General features: G+C 32.9%; 3 protein-coding genes across 8 annotated transcripts; 2 read left to right on the top strand and 1 right to left on the bottom strand.

The window, feature by feature from the left end:
- Nucleotides 1-851: 851 nt before the first annotated feature.
- Nucleotides 852-6273, bottom strand: Hyccin (PI4KA lipid kinase complex subunit hyccin). Its single transcript, XM_034334621.2, is given in 13 exon segments — nt 852-1935; nt 1937-2164; nt 2167-2265; nt 2268-2356; nt 3942-4058; nt 4145-4275; nt 4345-4491; nt 4562-4779; nt 4875-5000; nt 5227-5361; nt 5520-5686; nt 6074-6181; nt 6256-6273. Coding segments are annotated over 11 exon segments (1566 nt in total). The 5' UTR covers nt 5670-5686; nt 6074-6181; nt 6256-6273; the 3' UTR covers nt 852-1809.
- A 2938-nt stretch (nt 6274-9211) lies between these two features.
- Taf1 (TATA-box binding protein associated factor 1) lies at nt 9212-16757 on the top strand. Of its 4 annotated transcripts, none has more exons than XM_034318396.2 (18): nt 9212-9846; nt 9926-10335; nt 10407-10652; nt 10730-10939; nt 11032-11204; nt 11284-11682; nt 11754-11994; nt 12060-12418; nt 12496-12758; nt 12848-13209; nt 13300-14520; nt 14601-14843; nt 14928-15366; nt 15441-15583; nt 15664-15801; nt 15872-16007; nt 16094-16306; nt 16386-16757. In XM_034318396.2, exons 1-18 carry the CDS (start codon nt 9501-9503, stop codon nt 16598-16600), a joined length of 5757 nt encoding a protein of 1918 aa, XP_034174287.1. In that variant the 5' UTR covers nt 9212-9500; the 3' UTR covers nt 16601-16757. The 4 variants fall into 4 exon arrangements, with proteins under 4 accessions (XP_034174287.1, XP_034174297.1, XP_034174306.1 ...); XM_034318406.2 differs by having other exon boundaries at nt 11023-11204; nt 15664-15780; XM_034318415.2 differs by having other exon boundaries at nt 11023-11204; nt 16094-16261.
- A 79-nt stretch (nt 16758-16836) lies between these two features.
- Nucleotides 16837-21261, top strand: LOC143305634 (uncharacterized). 3 transcript variants are annotated; one of them, XM_076689883.1, is made up of 7 exons: nt 17447-17589; nt 17672-18359; nt 19334-19541; nt 19607-19783; nt 19847-20291; nt 20367-20426; nt 20497-21251. In XM_076689883.1, exons 2-7 carry the CDS (start codon nt 17704-17706, stop codon nt 20883-20885), a joined length of 1935 nt encoding a protein of 644 aa, XP_076545998.1. In that variant the 5' UTR covers nt 17447-17589; nt 17672-17703; the 3' UTR covers nt 20886-21251. The 3 variants fall into 3 exon arrangements, with proteins under 3 accessions (XP_076545997.1, XP_076545998.1, XP_076545999.1); XM_076689884.1 differs by lacking the exon at nt 17447-17589 and having other exon boundaries at nt 17704-17745; nt 17831-18359; nt 20497-21249; XM_076689882.1 differs by having other exon boundaries at nt 16837-18359; nt 20497-21261.
- The last annotated feature ends 1029 nt before the right edge of the window (nt 21262-22290 follow it).

Genomic DNA, 22290 nt, shown 5'->3' with positions numbered 1-22290 from the left:
TAAATTTATGTATATAATTCTAGTTTTCATTCTGTTAATTAGAAAACTTCAAATAATACAAAAAGACTATATATTTTATCATTTTCCCATATAGTATATTAGTCAGTATTTAAAAGACGTTTTTTTAATAAATTAATATGTAGGAAGAGGGGAACAATTTAAATACTTGACTGAAATATAATAAATTTCGAGTTTTATACATTATTTACAGAATTTAATTAATAATTTTGAAAGCATAATTTAATGAAGTTTAAGATTAAGGACATAGATTTTGTTTTATTGTTTTAAAGGAGCCACTCAATAGGAGCCATTTATGATGATTTAAAATCCTTAGAATTGTCATAAGAGTTAAATGATTGCTTTAAACACACATTTATGTGAATGTATTATATAATATTCTTTTATCGAATATTAATATGCGTATGATGATTGATTTATTGAACACTATGATTGATTAAAGAAATCATAAGGGTATGTATGTTTCTTAGTTAGACTAAGGAATAATGTAATGCAAGTGCAGTCTTTTCAAGTAGATACCAATTCCAAATTTCAATTTCTTAAACATAATACAATATAAGAATTGTTTCAAAAACTTTTTCACATTATCATCATTTTATATTCATAAATTATTCATGACACATGTTTATTATTTTAAATAAAATAACAAGTAGCTAATAAATAGCTTTTAAATGAAATCCTTCTTAAGAAGTATTTTCTATCACAGTGTATATTTACAAACATAAATACTGTATAAACTGTAAGGAAACATTCTTTGAAATATTTTACATTGCAACTATTTGATTATAAATAATACAATACTACTTTTATGTAAGAGTATAATTTAAATGAATCTTGAATAGTAATCACATATGAGTTTAAACAGGAATAAAAAGTTACTAGTCCAAAATCCTGAGGTTTGTTAATATTAAAAGTACAGAAAACATGGATATAAATCATTTTTGAAGTTGTTACAAAATGAATTATGGTATGAGCTAAAATCTTCTTACTTTAAAATTTATACAAAACCATTTGCTTCTAAACATAATTTACCAGTATGACATTATGCATAGGAGCATGAAAATACATTATAGAAAATGTAATTGTTAGGAAAATTACAAATTTTTTAAAGTTTATTTTTACATTGTCTTGAAAGACAAATCAGTCGTATTGCATTTTGTTCGTAAAATGCCTAAAATTTTAATTCATAATGAATTATGCTTTTTTTTTTGAAACCATGATGTCAAAAAGTTGCTTTACACTTTGCCAAAAAATAAATGCAAACGTGATATAATTGAATATTCTAGATATGAACATCATTCAATAATTCAGAAAAAAAATACACGTAAGTACTTGTTTTTAATTTGAAAGTATATTTACTTTTACTCATATGTTAAAATGTTGTATTAGTCAGCAATTCGTTTTACGTAAAGAACAAGATTTTAATAGTTAAAATCATTAAATAATTGTAAATAAAAATATCTAAAAAAATATAAAACTAATTGATACATTAAAATCATATTATAAAGATAATTAACGTAACTTTTTAATCTAAATTTAGTGTATTTCTATAAAAAGAAAATATACATTATTAGTTTATTGTTCCCTTCCCCATTACTTCTTTTAACTAATTATGGAGATCAGTATAGTAATGGACTACTTCTAAAGCAACTATGAGTAGAAAATCCTTTCAAATTTTTAAAATTAATAATTCAGTGATAAAGGAAGAAAAAGGTATGTACAATTGTAATTAAAACTGAATGAAAAGAATTAGTTGTTCAATGTAGCCCACTACTAATATCTTTCTTTGTTTTACAAATTTGTTCTAACAGAACCGACTTGAATAGACAAAGTCAATGATTCTGTTTCATTATCTATACTTAATGTAATAGGAGCCTCCATATTAGTGTTATCGACATCTCCACTTAATGCAAGTCGTTTCGCCATCAATTAAAGAAATGTTAGTGTATACTCTAATTGAATTGTTTTCCACGACATTATTCATTTTTTTTTTTTTTTTTTTTTGATTAAACACTCATTAACATTTCTATTAATGAATCGCTATTAACATTGAATTTTTAATACTTTCCTTTAACGTTGTCTGAGATCCAAATTCGTTTTCTTCTTCAGGCGGATCAATACGAACGTTCTTAATTACATTTTATCTATTCCTTCTTCGATGTTTCTTTTTCCACGCACTAGAAAATTTGTAATCGTCGACACAGTCTTTTGATCCTTCGATTGTCTTATTGAACCAACTCTGTTTTTGATTCTGTGGATTCTTCTTCAGTGATAGAAACAAGATTACTTTTTGCCTCTCCTCCAGAATCCTCCTTGGTTTCTTGAATTGGTATATCATCTGAAAGAATAAAAAAGGTATAAACATATTACTATTTATATTTGTCAATAGAAGATACCGCAATATCTACTAAACTATCGTGAGAGTAGAACAAATACAAGGACTTAAGCATTCTGTGTAAAGCAAAAAAGAAAATATAAATATTACATTCATCATCATCAGACATTTCCTAACTCAAACATCATAATGCAATACAATTCATAATTTTATGAAAGAATGTAGCTTTATAATAGTAGGGAAGGAAACGTAAAAGGATTAGGATGAACCTGCATTATAATAAACGTGATATCTTCAGTGAAAAGAAATGCATCAAAATTGCATGCAGTTTCCCATCGTGTGCACTTGAATATTCAAAATACATTAGGCTTGTGTTTTTTTTCTTCTAAGAATGATGGTGTCTCTGAAATGAATCCATCGATAAATGCACAAATTACTACTAATTAAAATATTTAATTGTTACAACCAGTGTAACAGAAATTAATTTGTCGCGTGTTTTGCCAAAGAAATTTTGATAACGTTTAGTGATCCTAAAGTGCTGAAACTGAATCATTAGTACCATGTATTTGTTGACAGAGTAGCAGACGTATGAAAACCAACTGATTTATTTCCTTCCAAATATAAATTTTCCATCGATTCATTAATTATCTCCCCTAGAAACTGTTCTTCCAATACGCTATACAGATGCGAAGCAGATCCGACTTTATTTTCATGAGATAAATCTGTACTTTCTTTATGTTGTTTTTTCGTTTTCAGAGCTGTTTTCAAATTATGATCTTCATCTTTTTCGGATAAATTCTTTTTCGAATGCTCTCTGTTTCTTTTAGGAGATGATTTGTGAGGTGAATTTTGATTACTACACACGCTTCCTCGTCTGCAACTCTCCATCGAGGAAGAAGGACTCATTTTTCTTATTTCAATATCTTCTGCGATTGAAACCGGAAGTGAATGTTTCCAATACCAAGGGAACCGCTTCGTAGTGTTGGACACTGCTACTTGATGTTGCTTTTCAAGATCAATAGCGTTCGCTTCATCCTCAAATAACGTCACATCCAGATCGTCTAACGACATATGTTTGCAACCAATGCATGTTTGCTTTAATCTACTAATTTATGAAGTATATTTTTTATTGTTTAAATATTTAAATATATGTTCCATATGTTCACGACATACTTTGTACAAAAAAAGAAAATATTTCAGCAAAAGAAAATAATTGTTGCTTGAAAAATTAATAGAACTCCATTCACCTTGTTAGTTCTACATATTCAAAGACAATATAAAATATATATTTACAAAAATAATATATTAGCGTAAAGTAACTTAAAAATAAACGCTATCTGAAAGTTTTACTTAAACCAAGTTTCCATTGTTTATGCATTTGGTAGTGCATGCTAATCGGTAATTGCTATACATCTCTATAACATTTCATAACATGCTGGTTAGTTATGAATACTCTAATCAAACAGGAAAAATAATCTTTCTTTTGTGCGTAAAATACTAAAATTATAAACATATTAGCGGGTTAATTTATTAAGCTATATTTCAATGGTATTTATAAGTAATGAAATGTTAACTTGCAGAAGTATACCTGGCAATTTTTTGGCCCGGAAAGAAGCGTTTGTAATCATTGATTTAGACACCGTGGCGGTTGCAGTTGCTGGTGATAACGCGACGCTAATACCAATTGGTCCATCGGTAGGTTGACCTAAAACCATGAAAAGTTTCCATAGCGTTTAATGTATTTTCTCGCTTCGTTGTTTTGTAAAACACGTTGATAAATATTTCACACACCTGACGGACCACTGCTAGCAGAATTTCGTATAGCATTCGTGACTAGCATAACATCTGGATATGTTTCATAACATGCTCGATTATGAATATCTTCCACTGCTTGAGTTCCTATGTACCAGCAATCGTTATACCTATCGATATACACATTATATTTAAATGGTAAGTTACTATTACTACCATACAAAGAATACGTTACGCACATAGCAAAATATACAGCATGCAAAAATTCAAGAAGAAATTGACTGGATACAGGTATACGAGGTAGAAGTCTTGGAACAAAACTAGATTCACTTCCGTACGAAGATCGTTGATGGTGTCCTGGTTTCATAAATCCTTGGGTAACAAGTCTATAACAAATGATCAAAATGATTGTCATTTTTTTTAAATTAAATATGCGTGAAATTAACTGTAGCTTACTTGGTAGCAACTTTGCATAACTGTTCCAAAGCAAACTTGCTTATATAACCCAATTGTTGATTATAAATAAACAAAAGAGCAGTCATAACTTTTAATCTATTCTGAGCAGTCAATGTTTCAACTTGTTGCAATGGACCCCAACTAACAAGTTTTGTATTGCATTCTTCAAATCTACGTACTGCACTCTCTGTTAAAGAAGCAGGTGCTAAACTTGCTGGCTATATGAAACAGGTGATAATTATAATTTAATAAATTAAGTATCAACTAAAATAGAAGTGAAATACTATTTATATATATAATAAAATACATATACCTCGTGATATACAGAAAGCATGGCAAGCGATGGTAATCTAAAAGAAATTGCTTTTGGCTGTCCAGACTTATCCATTATCTCCAGATTATACAATCCAATTAATAATGTTTCTACAGATCTACAGTTCTGTAAAAAGAAGTAAGTAACTAATTAAATGAAAAATCAAATGTCTGAAATGATATTTGTGCATAATTTATTTTTGCATTAAGAAACAACAATCATTATACATGTTTCATGTTATGTAATATTAATGTTTGTATTTTCTATGCCTGCAATGTAATTTGTCATAACTTCGTAAGGCATGCAATACTAATTATACTTAATTATATTATCTTTAATTATATACTGTTACCTTAATATCGCCATGAGCTGCAGAATTTAAATAGATGTATATTAACGTTGGCAAAAACTGCAAGGTAAACCTCTGTAGTTCTGTTTCCCGAGAACGATAGAAATTGTATAACTGATCGCATACAGTATCCACCAACTGTAATAAATCAAAATTAATATTCATGTACACAAATGAAATTCAACTTGAAAATGATAGCTGTGGATATGAAAAAAAAATAAATCTTACATAATTAAAAGAATGAATTAATACATTTTTACTGCAATAAGGAATAATATTTATCATAAACGTATTACCTGACTATATTTACTACGTTCTTCCAAAAGTACATAAAGTGCTCTGACTATCTCATTATCTTGTGACAGAGTAGTAGCAAAAGTATGAAGCTCTGATGATGATACATCTGCACAATCCGTCAGCCATTCATTTATTAAACTTTCCGTCATTTTTACTATCCTTTCACCTGTGTCAATAAATCAGGATCTTGTTGGCGAGAAATTCCAGTATCAAAAATAAACCGTCTAACGCGTTGACAATCATTACACCAATCTTGGAAATGGTTAACTATTCACAAAAATGATTTATAGAAATCATATATCGAGTATATATAATTCTACTTGAGCAGTATATTTATCAAATTTATGACAAACTAATATGAAGTGGTTTTTATAATTTATAAATTGCAATATCGTCAAATATTATTAACATTGTTTTATGATGTTATCACGTGACCTTATCGTTTTAAAAGCTGAACCTTTGAATTTTTCTAATAATCACTTTTATATTAATTAATAACAGACAGAAAGAATTAAAATTTTATTCGGATCGTACTGTGACACCCCTTAATTACCTCCATGTCTATTCTAAACGGCACTCGATGACTCGATGAGACTGACACTTGTAACTGGCTCAAAACGCGTATACCCAGTGAGTAGACAATTTCGGAAATTATTGCTACCTAGAATAAAATTCATTAGCTATAACCTATCTAGGTAAACTATACCAAAGGACTATAATATAATGCAGAACCACCATATGCACCAGTGACTATGTACAAGAAGACCGGACATGGCTTTGTTCTTAAGTAGTCATGATTTAGGGGGTCCAGACATCCCTATGTAAGTACTCACAAAATGGAATTTTAAAAAGCCCGCCAAGAAAGTACACACGCCATCTATCGGTAAATAGCGGAAACTACTTGTCGAATAGTTTCCGCCGCATTCCGATAGATGGCGCAAGAGTCTCGTTATCGGCCAAGGCCACCCTTTGTAGTTTATTTTTTTGTTCTTTTCATGGGACTCGCGGGGGGTACCCCTAAATCGCTTTATCACCACGGCCCTTGTATCCTCGCATCCCTCCCATCTCTGCATACCTTACATCTCTTTATCCCTTACATCCCAGCATTCCTTACAACTCTTCATCCATTACATTTCTGCATTCTTTTCATCCCTACATTCCTTACATCTCTTCATCCCTACATTCCTTACACCTCTTCATCCCTTACATCCCTGCATTCCTCACATTTCTACAACCCTTACATCTCTGTATTCCTCACATTTCTGCCTTCTTTATATCCCAACATCCCTTACATTCCTGCATCCCTTACATGCTTGTATCCTTTACATCCTTGTATCACTTATATTCCTGCATTCCATACATACAAGTACATCCCTAAAATTGAGTTGAAGTTTTTGCGGCTATAAGGCCTGCGATTTTATACAAATTTAGTTCCTTTTTTCGCCACCAGAGGGCGCTGGTTCGGCATCGAAATTTTAGTTCACATTTTTGCCGCCAGAGGGCCAGAAATGGTGCAAGGTTTAGTTCCATTTTCCGAAACCAGATGGCGCTGATTCGACATCGAAATTTTAGTTCACATTTTTGCCGCCAGAGGGCCAGAAATGATGCAAGGTTTAGTTCCTTTTTCCAAAACCAGATGGCGCTGATTCGACATCGAAATTTTAGTTCACATTTTTGCCGCCAGAGGGCCAGAAATGGTGCAAGGTTTAGTTCCTTTTTCCGAAACCAGATGGCGCTGATTCGACATCGAAATTTTAGTTCACATTTTTGCCGCCAGAGGGCCAGAAATGATGCAAGGTTTAGTTCCTTTTTCCAAAACCAGATGGCGCTGATTCGACATCGAAATTTTAGTTCGCATTCTTGCCGCCAGGGGGCGCTGCTTTTTCGAAATTTTCGCGAAATTCCTTTACTTACCTTCACTTACCTTTACTCGAAGCAGTCTTTACAATATATTTATTATGAGGGATGCAGAGATTTAAGGAATGTGGGGATGAAAAGAATGTAGGAATGAAAAGAATGTAGGGATGTAAGGAATGTAGGGATAAAAGGAATGTAGGGATGAAAAGAATGTAGGGATGAAAAGAATGCAGGGATGTAAGGGATGCATAGATGTAATGGAACGAGGGATGTAAAGGAATCCTGTGGGGTCCGGGGCTGGGGCCCCGGTCTCCACTGCACGCGGCCCGTGGAGTGCCGGCATCGGGTGTGGCCCCCGATGTCGGCGGAGTTTGGCACATGGCGGTAGGGCAAAGGACCCTCCCTTCCGCCCTAGTGCAGGCCACCGTGGTGGTTTTAGTGGGTAAAAATCCCACACTACCTCCGGCCCCTCCCCAGGGGGGCTGAAGGTGTCTTTCTGAAGATTTCCACCACGTTAAAAAAAAAAAAAAAAAAAATGGTACTTAAGGGTTGCAGGAACGTAAGGAATGCTGAGGTGGAAGGAATGCAAGTACGTAAGGGATTCTGAGATGGCCGTGGCCTATAATGAGGGATAAAATTATATAAATAACTGGAAAAAGTAAAATAAATGGGGTCCTCGGTTGAGACCCAGAAGACGGATACAATCATAAATGTTATTCCCAATCTATGAGCTTATATAATAAGCAAAAACAAATAAATGAAGTAAATTAAATAAACTCTGGAAAAAAATTAAACTGGTTGTGCCCTCTTCATACGGACCTGATATTACCCAGGGGTGTTAAGGACCCCCCTGTGCCGAAGACGCCCTTTGCGTACCGACTTGACATCATAGTGGGGTATTAAGGACCCCGAAACGCCGGTGACTATCTTTGTATACCAATATTATAGCCCACGGGGTGCCAAGGACCCCGGAGCACCAATGACTATCTCTACATACCGACATGATATCATCTTGGGGTTTCAGGAACCCCGAAGCACTGGTGACACGGTTTGCTTACCGACATTTTGGCATCCGGGGTGTCAGGGACCCCGAAGCACCAACGACACTTTGCTTACCGACACTACGGCATTCGGGGTATCTGAGACCCCGAGGTACCGGTGATGCTGCATACCGATATTACGCCACCGGGGTGTCGGGGACCCCGAAGCAAGTAGCGAAATATAAGACCTAAAAACGAACAAATCATGAAACTCACTTGTTCGGGATAGTGATGGGTACAACCGGATCTGTAGCGCATGCGCACTATAATTATTTATTATAAAACAAATTTATAAATACTTAAGAAATTATTCACTCACAAACAATGAAAATGATATATTTGTAAATGACAAACGATTTCCAATCAATTACAGTTATCAGTTATTACAAAATCTGTTTATTATAAAAAATTACTAAACAGTTTCGGCTCACATTATGATTGAAATAAAATTGCTAATTACGAAAGAACTAATTTGTCACAAACGTTATAAATAGACTCACAATCAATCACAAACGATTTACAAACGAAATACACTAAGAAAAATTAAAAATAATCATATTTTATTATTCCTTCCGGCTTGCTTTATGGAGGTGACGAGGACTACTAGCGTCAGTGTTTAATGTTTTTTCAGCAGTCAGGAAGTTGCCCACCTAAGATTTGTTGTATTACTTCCGCTGTTCTTCCGATAGATGCCACACTGCATCTGGGTTTGTCTGAGTCCCTAATAATTACAACCCTTTGAGAACAAAGGCATGTCCAGTCTACTACTATCTGTAGTCAGTGGTGCTATGTTGCAGAACATGGCGGTGTGTTGATGGGAGAGTTTACGTAAACAAAACGTTAACTTAAATACTTTTGTAATTAACAAAGCTTGTAAATAATAAAATTACACTAATAAATATTACATGTGTATGAATATAAGTATCTGTAAATAAATATACATATTAAATATTACCACGTTTTCATGATTAAAAACTGTGCAATCATTAAGTATTGGTTGTGTATCTACTGTACATTCATACACTTGTGGAATCAATAACATTTTCTAAAAGCTTATTGTATATTAACGCATAAGCTCTAAAAATGGCTGATTCTGAGGAAGAAAATGATAAAGACATAATGTCTGGAATCAATATGACTGGATTTTTGTTTGGAAATATCGATGACAATGGTCAATTAGAAGATGACATTCTTGATCCAGAAGCAAAGCAACATTTAGCTTCTCTAAATCGTCTTGGATTAAGTTCATTTATTCAAGAAATGATGTTTAATGATAATTCTATTGAAGGACAAAAAGAATCTAATGATAAATCTAAAGAAGACATTGAAGCGATTGATGAAAAAGAAATTAACTATATTGAGAAATCACCCAATGCGCTTGATTTTTCTGACATAAATGAACTAGCAGACGACGAGAGGGAAGAAAGTAGTAAGTAAAACACAAATTAAATTATAAATACATATGTATTATAGTGTTAACTTAATTTAAATATTGTTTTAATGGATAGACAAAGATACATTTGGTGAAAAAGCTGAAAAAGAAAATGCTGACTATGATGCAGATGATGAAGAAGTTGTTAATAAATCTGATACCCAATTAATGCCACCTCCGCCAATACCTGAAGAAAAGGAGGCACTCACCGCAGAAGAAGCAGAGGCTGCACGTCAGCGTAAATTAGAAACTCCTCTTGCATCTATGTTACCATCCAAATATGCCAATGTTGATGTCACCGAGTTATTTCCCGATTTTCGTGCCAACAAAGTATTAAGGTTTTCAAGATTGTTTGGACCGGGAAAGCCTAGTAGCCTTCCACAAATATGGAGAGGTGTTAAAAAGCGACGTAAAAAGAAACGGCATCATGATATCAGAGATTCTGATTCTGGTTCTGATCAAGATGAAAAGAAACCAAAATTTAAAGTATATACAGACAATGATGTAACTTTTAAGCGACAGTAATTTGATTATTTATCAAACCAGTTTTATTTTAGGGTTGGATAATGCAGTATGGTACAGACCCAACACCAGATATGTGTTGTACTGATGATGAAAATAAACTGTTAATGCCGGTAGAAGATAAACAACATGTAGGTAAAACAGGTGAAACTGGAGAAAATGGAGATATGGGACCAAAGGTAGCCGACTGGCGCTTTGGACCTGCACAACTTTGGTACGATATGCTTCAAGTTCCAGAAACTGGGGATGGTTTCAATTATGGATTTAAACTGTTAGAGAAGGTATTTATATTTATATCGAATTATAATGATATTTCAAACATAAATTATGATTTAATTTTTCTAAAAAATAATAATAGCCAGAAGAATCTAACAATAAAGATACTAAAGATATTAGAGATACTACAGACACCTTAGATACTACAGATATTATGGATATACAAGATACCAAAGATATTAAAGATAGTAAAGATAACAGCGAAGAATTTTCTGATGATGCATTTTTGATGGTATCACAATTACATTGGGAGGATGATGTCATATGGAATGGCGACGACATAAAGCACAAAGTATGTTATGTAATTTCAATACATGACATCCTGAATTAAAATTTTTCTAAGATTTGCCATTGAGAATGTAAATATTTTTAAAGGTGTTACAGAAGCTGAATAGTAAAAATAACGCAGCTGGATGGGTACCGTCCAGTGGAAACAGAACTGCTCAAGCATTTAGTCAGCCAGGTAAAGGAGCACCTGTACCAGTTGCGTCGAACGTTCGATTAGCTACTTCACAAATTACAACTCCATTACATATGCAATCGCAGAAAAATAAAATGTAAGGGAATTACTAATTTTTAATAATGTAATATTAAATTACTATACTACGCTCAATTGCATTTTTATATTATCAATAGGAATATGAACAAGGGAAACCAGCAACAAGCACGAGAAGAAAATTACGACGATACATGGTATTCTATTTTCCCTGTAGAAAACGAGGAACTAGTTTATGGATTGTGGGAGGAGGAAGTGATTTGGGATCCGGAAAATATGAACAAAATTCCAAAGCCTAAAATTCTTACTCTAGATCCAAACGATGAAAATATTGTTCTTGGTATTCCCGATGACATAGATCCGGCGTTACATCATAAAGATAATGGACCTCAGCCGAAAGTAAAGATACCCCATCCGCATGTTAAAAAGAGTAAATTATTACTTGGCAAAGCTGGAGTAATAAATGTACTGGAAGAAGATACTCCACCGCCACCGCCAAAATCACCAGATAGAGATCCGTTTAACATTTCGAACGACACGTAAGTTAACTGAATAATAAATATAATTTTTGCGTTTGTATAAATATCTGATTATTTTAATTGATATTTAGATATTACATGCCACGGTCTTCGGAAACGACATTGCGATTAAAAGTTGGGGGTGGAAATCTGATACAGCATAGCACACCGGTAGTAGAACTACGTGCTCCGTTTGTTCAGACTCATATGGGACAAATGAGACTTCGAAATTTCCACAGACCACCGTTAAGAAGATTCAGTCATGGTCCACTTGCCCATCCTGGACCTCATTCTGTCTTACCATTAGTGAAACATATCAAAAAGAAGTCTAAGGTACGTGCCATTCTTGTTTTTAATTAATTATAAATACAATAAAAATTGTAATATTTGTATATTAGCAAAGAGAACAAGAAAGAATCGCATCCGGTGGAGGTGATGTCTTCTTCATGAGAACTGCTGAAGATTTAACAGGCAAAGATGGTGAATTAGTACTCGTCGAGTTTTCTGAAGAACATCCTCCTTTGATGAATCAAGTAGGGATGTGCTCTAAAGTGAAGAATTATTATAAAAGAAAGGCGGGTAAAGATCAAGGACCACAAAAATATAAATACGGTGAAACTGCTTATGCACACACCAGTCCTTTCCTCGGAATTCTTACACCTGGTCAAAGTATACAAGCGGTTGAAAATAATATGTACAGAGCGCCAATCTATGAACACAAAATTCCGGAGACAGATTTCCTAATCATAAGGACAAGGTATTGTAATCAAATTTACTTATTTATACAATCATAGAATAGAGTATCGTGTAATAAATAAAAATTTTTATATACAGACAGCAGTATTACATTAGAGAAGTGGATGCTATATTTGTTGCCGGTCAAGAGTGTCCGTTGTACGAAGTACCGGGTCCCAATTCAAAGAGAGCTAATAATTTTGTCCGAGATTTCTTACAAGTATTTATATATAGATTATTTTGGAAATCTCGCGATACACCTCGTCGCATTAGAATGGACGATATTAAAAAAGCGTTTCCTTCGCATAGCGAAAGTAGTATTAGAAAACGTTTGAAGTTATGCGCCGATTTCAAACGAACAGGTTAATTTCACAAATGTAATATGATAGAGTTAAAAAAGAAATATTAACAGTATTATGATTATAATAAATATTACGATTCATCGTAACAGGTATGGATTCCAATTGGTGGGTTATAAAGCCGGACTTTAGATTACCGACAGAGGAAGAGATCAGAGCGATGGTGTCTCCTGAACAGTGTTGCTCTTACTTTAGTATGATAGCGGCAGAACAAAGATTGAAAGATGCTGGTTACGGTGAAAAGTTCTTGTTTACACCTCAAGACGACGACGACGAAGAGATGCAATTAAAGATGGACGATGAAGTTAAGGTTGCACCTTGGAATACAACACGGGCATACATTCAAGCTATGAAAGGCAAATGTTTGTTACAACTGGCAGGACCGGCTGATCCAACAGGTTGTGGCGAAGGTTTTTCTTATGTTAGAGTACCAAATAAGCCAACAATTAGCAAGGTAAATATATTTAATACATTATTTTATTATATACTTTCTACTTTTATAATATTAACATTAATAATTATAATAATTAAAATATTAATAAAGGAGGAGCAAGAAGCACAGCCAAAGAGGACAGTAACCGGGACTGATGCTGATTTAAGAAGACTATCATTGAACAATGCAAAAGCGTTGCTCCGTAAATTCGGCGTCCCGGAAGAAGAAATCAAAAAGTTATCACGATGGGAAGTTATCGACGTAGTTAGAACATTATCGACAGAGAAAGCAAAAGCTGGGGAAGAGGGTATGACAAAATTCTCGAGGGGAAATAGATTTTCCATTGCCGAGCATCAAGAGAGATACAAAGAAGAATGTCAAAGAATCTTTGATTTACAAAATCGTGTATTGTCCTCTAACGAGGTTCTAAGCACAGACGAGGGTGAAAGCTCGGAAGAGGATAGCTCCGACATAGAGGAAATGGGTAAAAATATAGAGAACATGCTTTCGAATAAAAAAACTAGCACCCAATTGTCTCTCGAACGGGAAGAGCAACAACGACACGAATTACGAAAAATGTTAATGGGCGAAGTGCATGAACAGGATAAGAAGAGTAAAGAGAAGAAGAAAGATGACGAGGAAGATAGTCCGGTAAATAATTATAACGCGCAACAGGGTAGAGTTCTTAAGATTTATCGAACGTTTCGAAATCCGGAGGGTAAAGAATTTACTAGAATAGAATTAGTGAGGAAACCTGCGGTCATAGACACTTACATAAAAATTCGAAATTCGAAAGATGAAACGTTTATTAAACAATTCGCGACGCTGGACGAAGCGCAGAAAGAAGAAATGAAGAGAGAAAAGCGAAGAATTCAGGAACAGTTGAGAAGAATCAAAAGGAATCAAGAACGGGAACGTATGCTCGGTGGTCCAATGACTGGAAATAATATCTCGTCGAATAATATATTCGATCGTAGCTGTAACAATACCCCAACCACTACATCCTCGAACAGTATCCTTCCATTCTGTAATTCATTTCAATCTATTTCTCCTGCTTCTAAACATCCTAAACCTGAAACCTCTCCTTCCAAACGAAAGAAACCTAAACTTAAACCAGATCTTAAATTGAAATGCGGTGCTTGCGGTAACGTAGGTCACATGCGTACGAATAAAGCTTGCCCTTTGTATCAGAATAGCATAACAACAGCACCGGTAAATGTTGCAATGACGGAGGAACAAGAGGAAGAAATTGAAAAACAGCTTAACACGGATGACCAGGATCTCGTTAACGTTGATGGTACCAAAGTGAAGTTATCTTCTAAATTAATTAAGGTAATCTTTATTTTTAATATTGATTTAATCATTTCAGTGAATTACAATCATACGTTATTTTGTAATTTTAATATTTTTAGCATGCTGAGGAAATGAAGAGGCGTACCTTGCTATTGAAAGTGCCTAAAGAGGCGGTGAATTCAAAGAAACGAAGAAGAGCTACCGGAGATGATCACTGTGATTATCTTAAACGACAACAGAGACCAGCTAATAGACGTCGAACTGATCCTGTTGTTGTTATGTCCACGATGTTAGAAAGTATACTCAACGAAATGCGAGACCTGCCTGATGTTCAACCTTTCTTGTTCCCTGTTAACGCTAAAGTATATTTTTATTTATAAACTTGCTTCGAAATTATTTTTAATTCACTGTTTAATTTGTGTATAAATTTATGAATCTTTCAACAGGCTGTTCCTGATTATTATAAAATTATACAACGACCTATGGATTTACAAACTATACGTGAGAATCTGAGATTAAAGAAGTACCAAAGTCGAGAAGAATTCTTAGCGGATGTAAATCAAATTGTTGAAAATTCAACATTGTACAATGGATTAAAGAGTTCGTTGACAGTGGCAGCTAAACGTATGTTGGAGACTTGCGTGGAAAGGCTTGGTGAAAAGGAGGACCGTTTAATGAGATTGGAAAAAGCAATTAATCCTCTTCTGGACGATAACGACCAAGTTGCTCTTACTTTCATCTTGGACAATGTTGTTAATAATAAATTGAAATCTATGGCAGAAGCTTGGCCATTCTTGAAGCCGGTAAATAAGAAATTAGTGAAAGATTATTACACTGTTATTAAAAGGCCTATGGATTTGGAAACGATATCTAAAAAAGTTTCTGGTAAGATAACTTATCTAATGGCGTTAAATATTTTTAATTTTATGATACCTATTATTTTACTGTATTTTATTCAGCTCATAAATATCATAGCCGGCACGAGTTCGTCAGGGATATTGAACAAATTTTGGAAAATTGTACAATATATAATGGGAAAGAATCGCCGTTTACACAGAAAGCAGAGTTAGTTGTAAAAATTTGTAAAGAAACATTAGACGAGGTAATTATGAATCCTTTCTCTCTGTGCATTAATCCTGATTTAATTCACGTTTCGTACTAAAATCACATTGTAATTTATAGTACGATGAACACCTGACACAATTGGAGAATAACATATTATTGGTACAAAAACGAGCGATGGAACAAGAAGACTATGATCCTTCATGGCTGGGACCGGACGAAGAAAATTATACTATTGTAGAACCAGAATTTAGAGGGGTATTACTCCTACTTACCAACATTTTCATATTTCCCTTCTTTTACCAAAATCTTATGGTGTTTCCTATAGAGCCAAACGAGTTCACCGGAGAATCCATTCGGGAAGTCAAATGTGGATGATTTTGATTTCGTGGATGTTGAGGGAGATACAGAAGGTGACGGTAGTAGAAGTGCAAATTCGAAAAAGAAAGATGTGCTGGAAGAAGGTAAAGTAAATTTAATTAATTATCTTATAATATGCAAATTTTATATACTTACAATAAAAAGAAAACGTTTATATAAATCCTGTTAGATTTACAATTCTCAAGTGAAGACGAGTTTGACGAGGTTCCTTTTGGTACGGATGAACAGTCGGAAAACGCTGAAATGGAACCACTTGAACTGAACGAAGTTAGGGAAGGTGGAGTAGTACTTGCAGATGATGATAGTCAACAGGCAGCAGAAGCAATGGTTCAATTGGGTAATGTTGGTTTTTATATGGCGGATCAACAGTTGCTTCAGCAAGGTTGGTGATCATAAATGAATTTATAAGGTTGCAATAGAATTAATTAAATATCACACGATTTCCTTTTTTCCAATTATAGATGAAAGTATGGACGTCGATCCAAATTACGATCCCTCAGATTTCTTACTGGCTGGTTTACCTGCAAGGGAAGAGAAAGGTGAAAATAAGATACAGGATGATTTAGCTGTATCTGAAAGTGATGACGATGCAGAGAGCAGTGCTCAGCAAAAACAAAAAACTCCGCAACAAATATCGCAACCAGATGACGATGTCGGTGGTGATTTGTGGTTCTAAAGGAAATTTGTTTCTATTAAGTAACAATGTTATAATATAATTTATTTCTTAAATCAAAAGACTTATATACAATATCATAAAATATAACGAAGATATATTTATTTCTTATAGAAATTAATGATGTTTTTGTATAAAATAGTATATTATGTATATATATACACACACACATGTAAATACATAATAGAACATTGTTTTTTAAGTTTCACGCGTATTTTATTTGTTTAATATTGTATTCTTATAGTCAATAGTGCATTCTAACCAAAATTATATTTGTAGTATTTGTTTATCTCAATTAATATTAGGAAATAATGATCACCGATGCAGATTTAAAAACTAAAATGGGTTACATAAAAGAAATATGTTCCATCCCTACACATTCGTTACGGGATCAAGATAAAATACTCAGTAACATAATACATGTTACGAGAAACGCATTACAAGATCAACTATTAATTTACAATCCAGATAATATTATTCTATGTACCCTCAAACTTTTCTTTAATTATAAAGAAAATGTATCTGTCACCGATAACGTTTGCGAATGGAAACGACGAAAGAAACGTCGCCTTGCCAAAGAATGTTACAACAGTTTATTGCAAGTATATGTTCCTGAGAAATCTAAAGAAATTCTTGAAGCTATAATTAGTATGATTTATGAGGATAAACTTTGGGAATTCGAAAGCTTTTGTTTCGAAATTATGTGCGATCTATTGGAATATGGTATCAGTGGAGCGTTATTGATTCATGCAATATGGGACAGAATTGAAGTTGCAAATATAAACATGGAAGATACAAGGAAAATCATAAGAATATTATATGAATTGCTAGATGTTTATGATTGGCCAGATAATTATGATACAGTGATGGTTATTGAAAGAATTTTAAATCTTTTTTATATTAGTATAACTAGTAGACAATATTCTCCCAATTCATATGCGATACTCAAAAAGGGTTTAGAGGTGTGCCTCATTAATATTGTGAAACACGTGGTAAATGATCATCTTTTAATCATAGTGCAATATATGTGTTCATGGGCTGTTGAGAAAGGAATGACAAATGAAATTATTTTAGAGTTCGGCAGTACACTTGAATATACAGCTTACATGCACGAGGTAACATTATTTGAAAAGACTTTAACGCCAAAGGTATTTCCATTACTGATGCAAATGATAGCATCAAAAAGTAAAATAACTAGTTTATTGGGTAATAGAGTTATACAATATTTATTAGACAGACAGGACAATAGAATGAATTTTGACACGCCTAAAATATTTTTTGAAGACACTCAATTTGATCTGAAAATAGGTAAGTGTCTTAAAGAAGATAAATTGTTTTGCAAGCTACATAGAGAAATTTTACACGACAGTCTTTTAAAAAGCATCATAAACCATTGTACGTCGCGTATGAATTTAGAAACGACATATTGTACAATTTGTTTAATCGCAACCGAAGTTCCATGCGGATTTACAGCGGCAGCTTTAGTTTGTCTTATAATGAATTTGCAAGACTTAACCTTAAAAGAAAGCAAACGTAATACCGAGGTATCATATCATTTACATGCTACAGTAATATCAATCATGTCCCTATTATGTTGGATTCATAAAGCTAAAGTATTTTATGAATATGTAAATAAAATAATGATGGAAAGAGCACAGTGGGCTCCACATTTAAATCCTCCTATTCAATCTCAATATAGTTTCGCAGCGCATCATATTCTTTGGAATAAACCAGAGTTATTTTTCGTTGACTGGGAAGCACGGTACGGTTTGTGGAAATGTTTTCGGTTACATGAGAGCGACGACGATATTCATTCATAAATATTCATTCATTACATATTATGTTATCACTCTACAATTATAATAAATTTATGTATATAAATAAATTCAATATAAGATTAAGCGAAGATTGTTTGACAACATAAATGCGACGAAGTAATGATCGATATGAATCATCGATGTATTAATACCAATTTTTTTTTTTAAATTTTAAGCGTAATTTTAAAATAATTGATTAGAATATTACAGTCACAAAATTATACAAGTTATTATTACCAACAAAATGGCTGTTTTAATATTTATTACACAGTACATAGAATGTTACATAAATACGAAAAGAAAAGACAATATAAATTAACACTGGCGAAGCGCTAATTTAAACAAATATTTTATTACGATCTGTTTTTTTTTATACAAGATAGTGTCATTAGAACTGAAAGTTCATAAATAAAAGGCGCGACAATTTGTCTGAAGTTATTCATATTTGTTCGTCCATCTTACAACCACTCTGAATACTTTTTGATTCGTGAAGTATTTGTTTTATAAACTATAAATATAATTTAGAATTAGACATGAACTGTTTGGAGAATGACGAAATATTTTTTTATTACTCATTAAAAATCTTCAAAACATAGTGACAATGCAATTAAACGCATTCTTTTAAATGCAATTTCTACTGCAATTATTAAAATCGTATTGTTTACATAACGAACTCCAGCTACAGTGGATTATTTTCATCAAACCGTCAAATTGCGTTGTTAATAAAGGTTAATTTTTTAAATAAAATATAGTACTGTCTGCTTCTTTGTTGTTAGTATATATTACCTGCGTTTTTACAATTAAATTTTAATTAATAATTTGGACTGCATGAATGGTAAACAAACGTTAATTTTAATGATATTACATAGAATGAAAGTCATGTAAATAATAATCACTTTGCAAACCTTTATTTTTTCAGTTACTTAATAATTTCTAGAGAAATAATGTCTGGAGAACAGTTTTCATTAGTTTGGAATAGTTTTCCAAGAAATTTATCATCAGGATTGTACACATTATTAACTGATGAGCAATTAGTTGATGTAACCCTAGCTGCAGAAGGCCAAATATTACGTGCACATAAGTTAATATTATCAGTTTGTAGTACATACTTCAGAGAACTATTTAAGGTATTTTCTAGTTTATTTAATGTAATACATTAATTCTTGATAATATTAAAATACTTACAATATAGGAAAATTCTTGCAAGCATCCAATTGTGATTTTAAAAGATGTTAATTACCGGGATTTATCAGCAATGCTTCATTTTATGTATCAAGGAGAAGTTAACATTAAGCAGGAAGATATTGCTAGTTTTTTAAAAGTTGCAGAAACTTTGCAGATAAAGGGTTTAACTACAGAAACTGAAGAGGTATGTCCAATTAGATCTAATGTTTTAATTGTGTAAAAAAGGAATTTTTATATCATGTTGTAGAAACTTGAGGAGGCTTTATCGAAGAATGCGCAAAACTTGGATAAAATATTTAATGCAGAACAGAATAATTCTGTTCGATCAGATTTAAATATTCATAGCTTTGAAAAAGCTAAACAGAATCAACAATCTCAGGGACAAGAAATATCAGAAAGTAATTTTATTGAGAAAGATTCGAATGTCAATAATGTATGCTGTCAGCAACATTGTACTTCTGATTCAAGTTATAATATACAAGATATTCACATGACAAGAAGCGATTGTTCTAGAGGTATCGAGCCAGAGTGTGATGAAGAGGAGCCATTAGATTGTACAGCTGATATAAGTCATGTACAATCAAAGCATGAACCATTAGATTATACCCTTGATATTGATGCAGAAACTGGTTATAAAACATATTTGCCTAATGAACCATTTCATAAACCTGAAGAAAATGTACATAGAAAAGGTATTATATTAATGTACTTCAAAATTCGTGGAAAGTTTTACAAATATCAATGTTTAAGATAAATCAATTTTGCAGATTTTGTACCAGACATGCAGTTAGTTCCCTACAGTCAAAATGTGCAATCTCAATCATTTGGTATGTTTCTAATCTTCATTTCAACTATATTACATTTATCACTAGCGTTTTATTTGTTTATAATTATTAGGTTTAAATAATATGACTGGTCTCGAGGGTGAATTTCCATATGAACTTGGCTGTCATAATAAAGGTCGACGAACAGTTAAAGGTATTTCTAATAATAGTCTACCATTGGAAACAACGTTGCGCGTTGTATCCGAATTGGGACCAACTTTACGTATGGAAAGAGGCAAAGTTATTCGAATGTATTCATGTCCATGGTGTCTTCGGCATTTCACGCGTAAGGAGAATCTAAAACTTCATGTACGTTATATTCACGGTCCGCTTGAAAGTCTAACTTGTGAGTTTTGTGGCAATAAATATAAGAACAGTAATAGTTTACGTGTACATTCGTATCTCTATCATAATCCGAAACGGGATAAACACAGTAAACCACTTGTCGATGGTGGTGCATGAAATTGAAGCTTGCAGTATACATTTTGTTATATATTAAAAATGTAGTAACGCATGAGAGTATATAGCGTATGCTATAATATTGGACAATATTATTTCATTCATAACCAAATAGGTCTGACATCTGTGCGCGATTAGTAACAATGCTGCTAAAAGTAAAATTATTTAATATTTTTTTATTTAAGTCTAGTTTAATCAGTAGACCGTTTAAAAAATGTTACTGATTTAAAAGAGTAGAGTTTTTTATTGATTGATTAATGAAACTAATTTAAATATATTAGGCCTTATGAACAATCATATATTTGATATGAAACTGATTACTGACTGTAAATACATATATATATTAACATACCATTTTGTAAATATATATACATTTTTCACAAAATAAAGCGACTGATTTGTATTAATCATTGTCTGTGTACTTTTCTTTATAAATATCTCTGATACAAAATGAACTTCATGAACTAATAATATTCCACTTCGCGAAGTTATATTGATAAATAAAATAATAAAAATTTATCTCATGATATTTATCTCGTGACAAAAAGAGCGCTATAAATAGCGCACTAGCAACAAAGTTCTGAACTACGAATACAGTTTTCGGTGTCGATATTTTAGGACATAGCTCGGTCGGTATTTTATCAATCTAGCTCGGTCGATATTTTACCACTACAATTAATTGTTTGGTTAGGTTTCACCACTTTGTTGCGAGATGGCGCTGAGAGCGCTTTCTGTTAGGAAGTATCTTTACCTACAAAAATTATATCTCCTTTGAAATTCGGGAAGAGCAGTCTTATATATTTTTCGTAATTATTAATAATAAGTGAATTATTTAGGTAGAATATTTTAGATACTGCACTCTGTATACATATTTATATACGTATCATTTGTATTCAAACATGTAAAGTCAAGTATAGATAGTGGGTGGGCATGATGTGCATGTATGATTGCATATGCTCTTCTTGTAGGTGTAATCGCAATTACATTCTACGAGGGTGGGTGTAGCCTAGACCCTACTCAACGATCTCTTGAAACAAGATACGTTACTAAAATGAACGCACAACAATTTACATTGAAAGCAGTATTATCACAAGTGGATTCTTTTTCTTTTACGGTGAATCATTACGAGACGTTAAGAAATGTTTCGGAACAGTTGAGTCTGGGAAAACAATAACAATCAATGTTCACAACATTCTGTCTTGTAAATCCGATAATAAATGACCGATTTATTGCAAATTTTGAACCTGCATTTATTACCGTTCGTTTGGGCCAGCAACAGATTAAAAAAATTATTTAAAAACAGAAATAAAAACTTATCAATACAAATTTTTTTCCAATTTATCCGGAATCGGTAAAAAAGAAGCTGTACCCTTTACCTACAAAATCCTCGTTTATATGCGCGGTAAAC

The sequence above is a fragment of the Osmia lignaria genome, chromosome 9 (assembly GCF_051020975.1).
Source record: "Osmia lignaria lignaria isolate PbOS001 chromosome 9, iyOsmLign1, whole genome shotgun sequence".
NCBI lineage: Eukaryota > Metazoa > Arthropoda > Insecta > Hymenoptera > Megachilidae > Osmia > Osmia lignaria.
The sequence above is the reverse complement of the archived record's forward strand: the minus strand, read 5'-3'. Positions and strand labels throughout refer to the sequence as shown.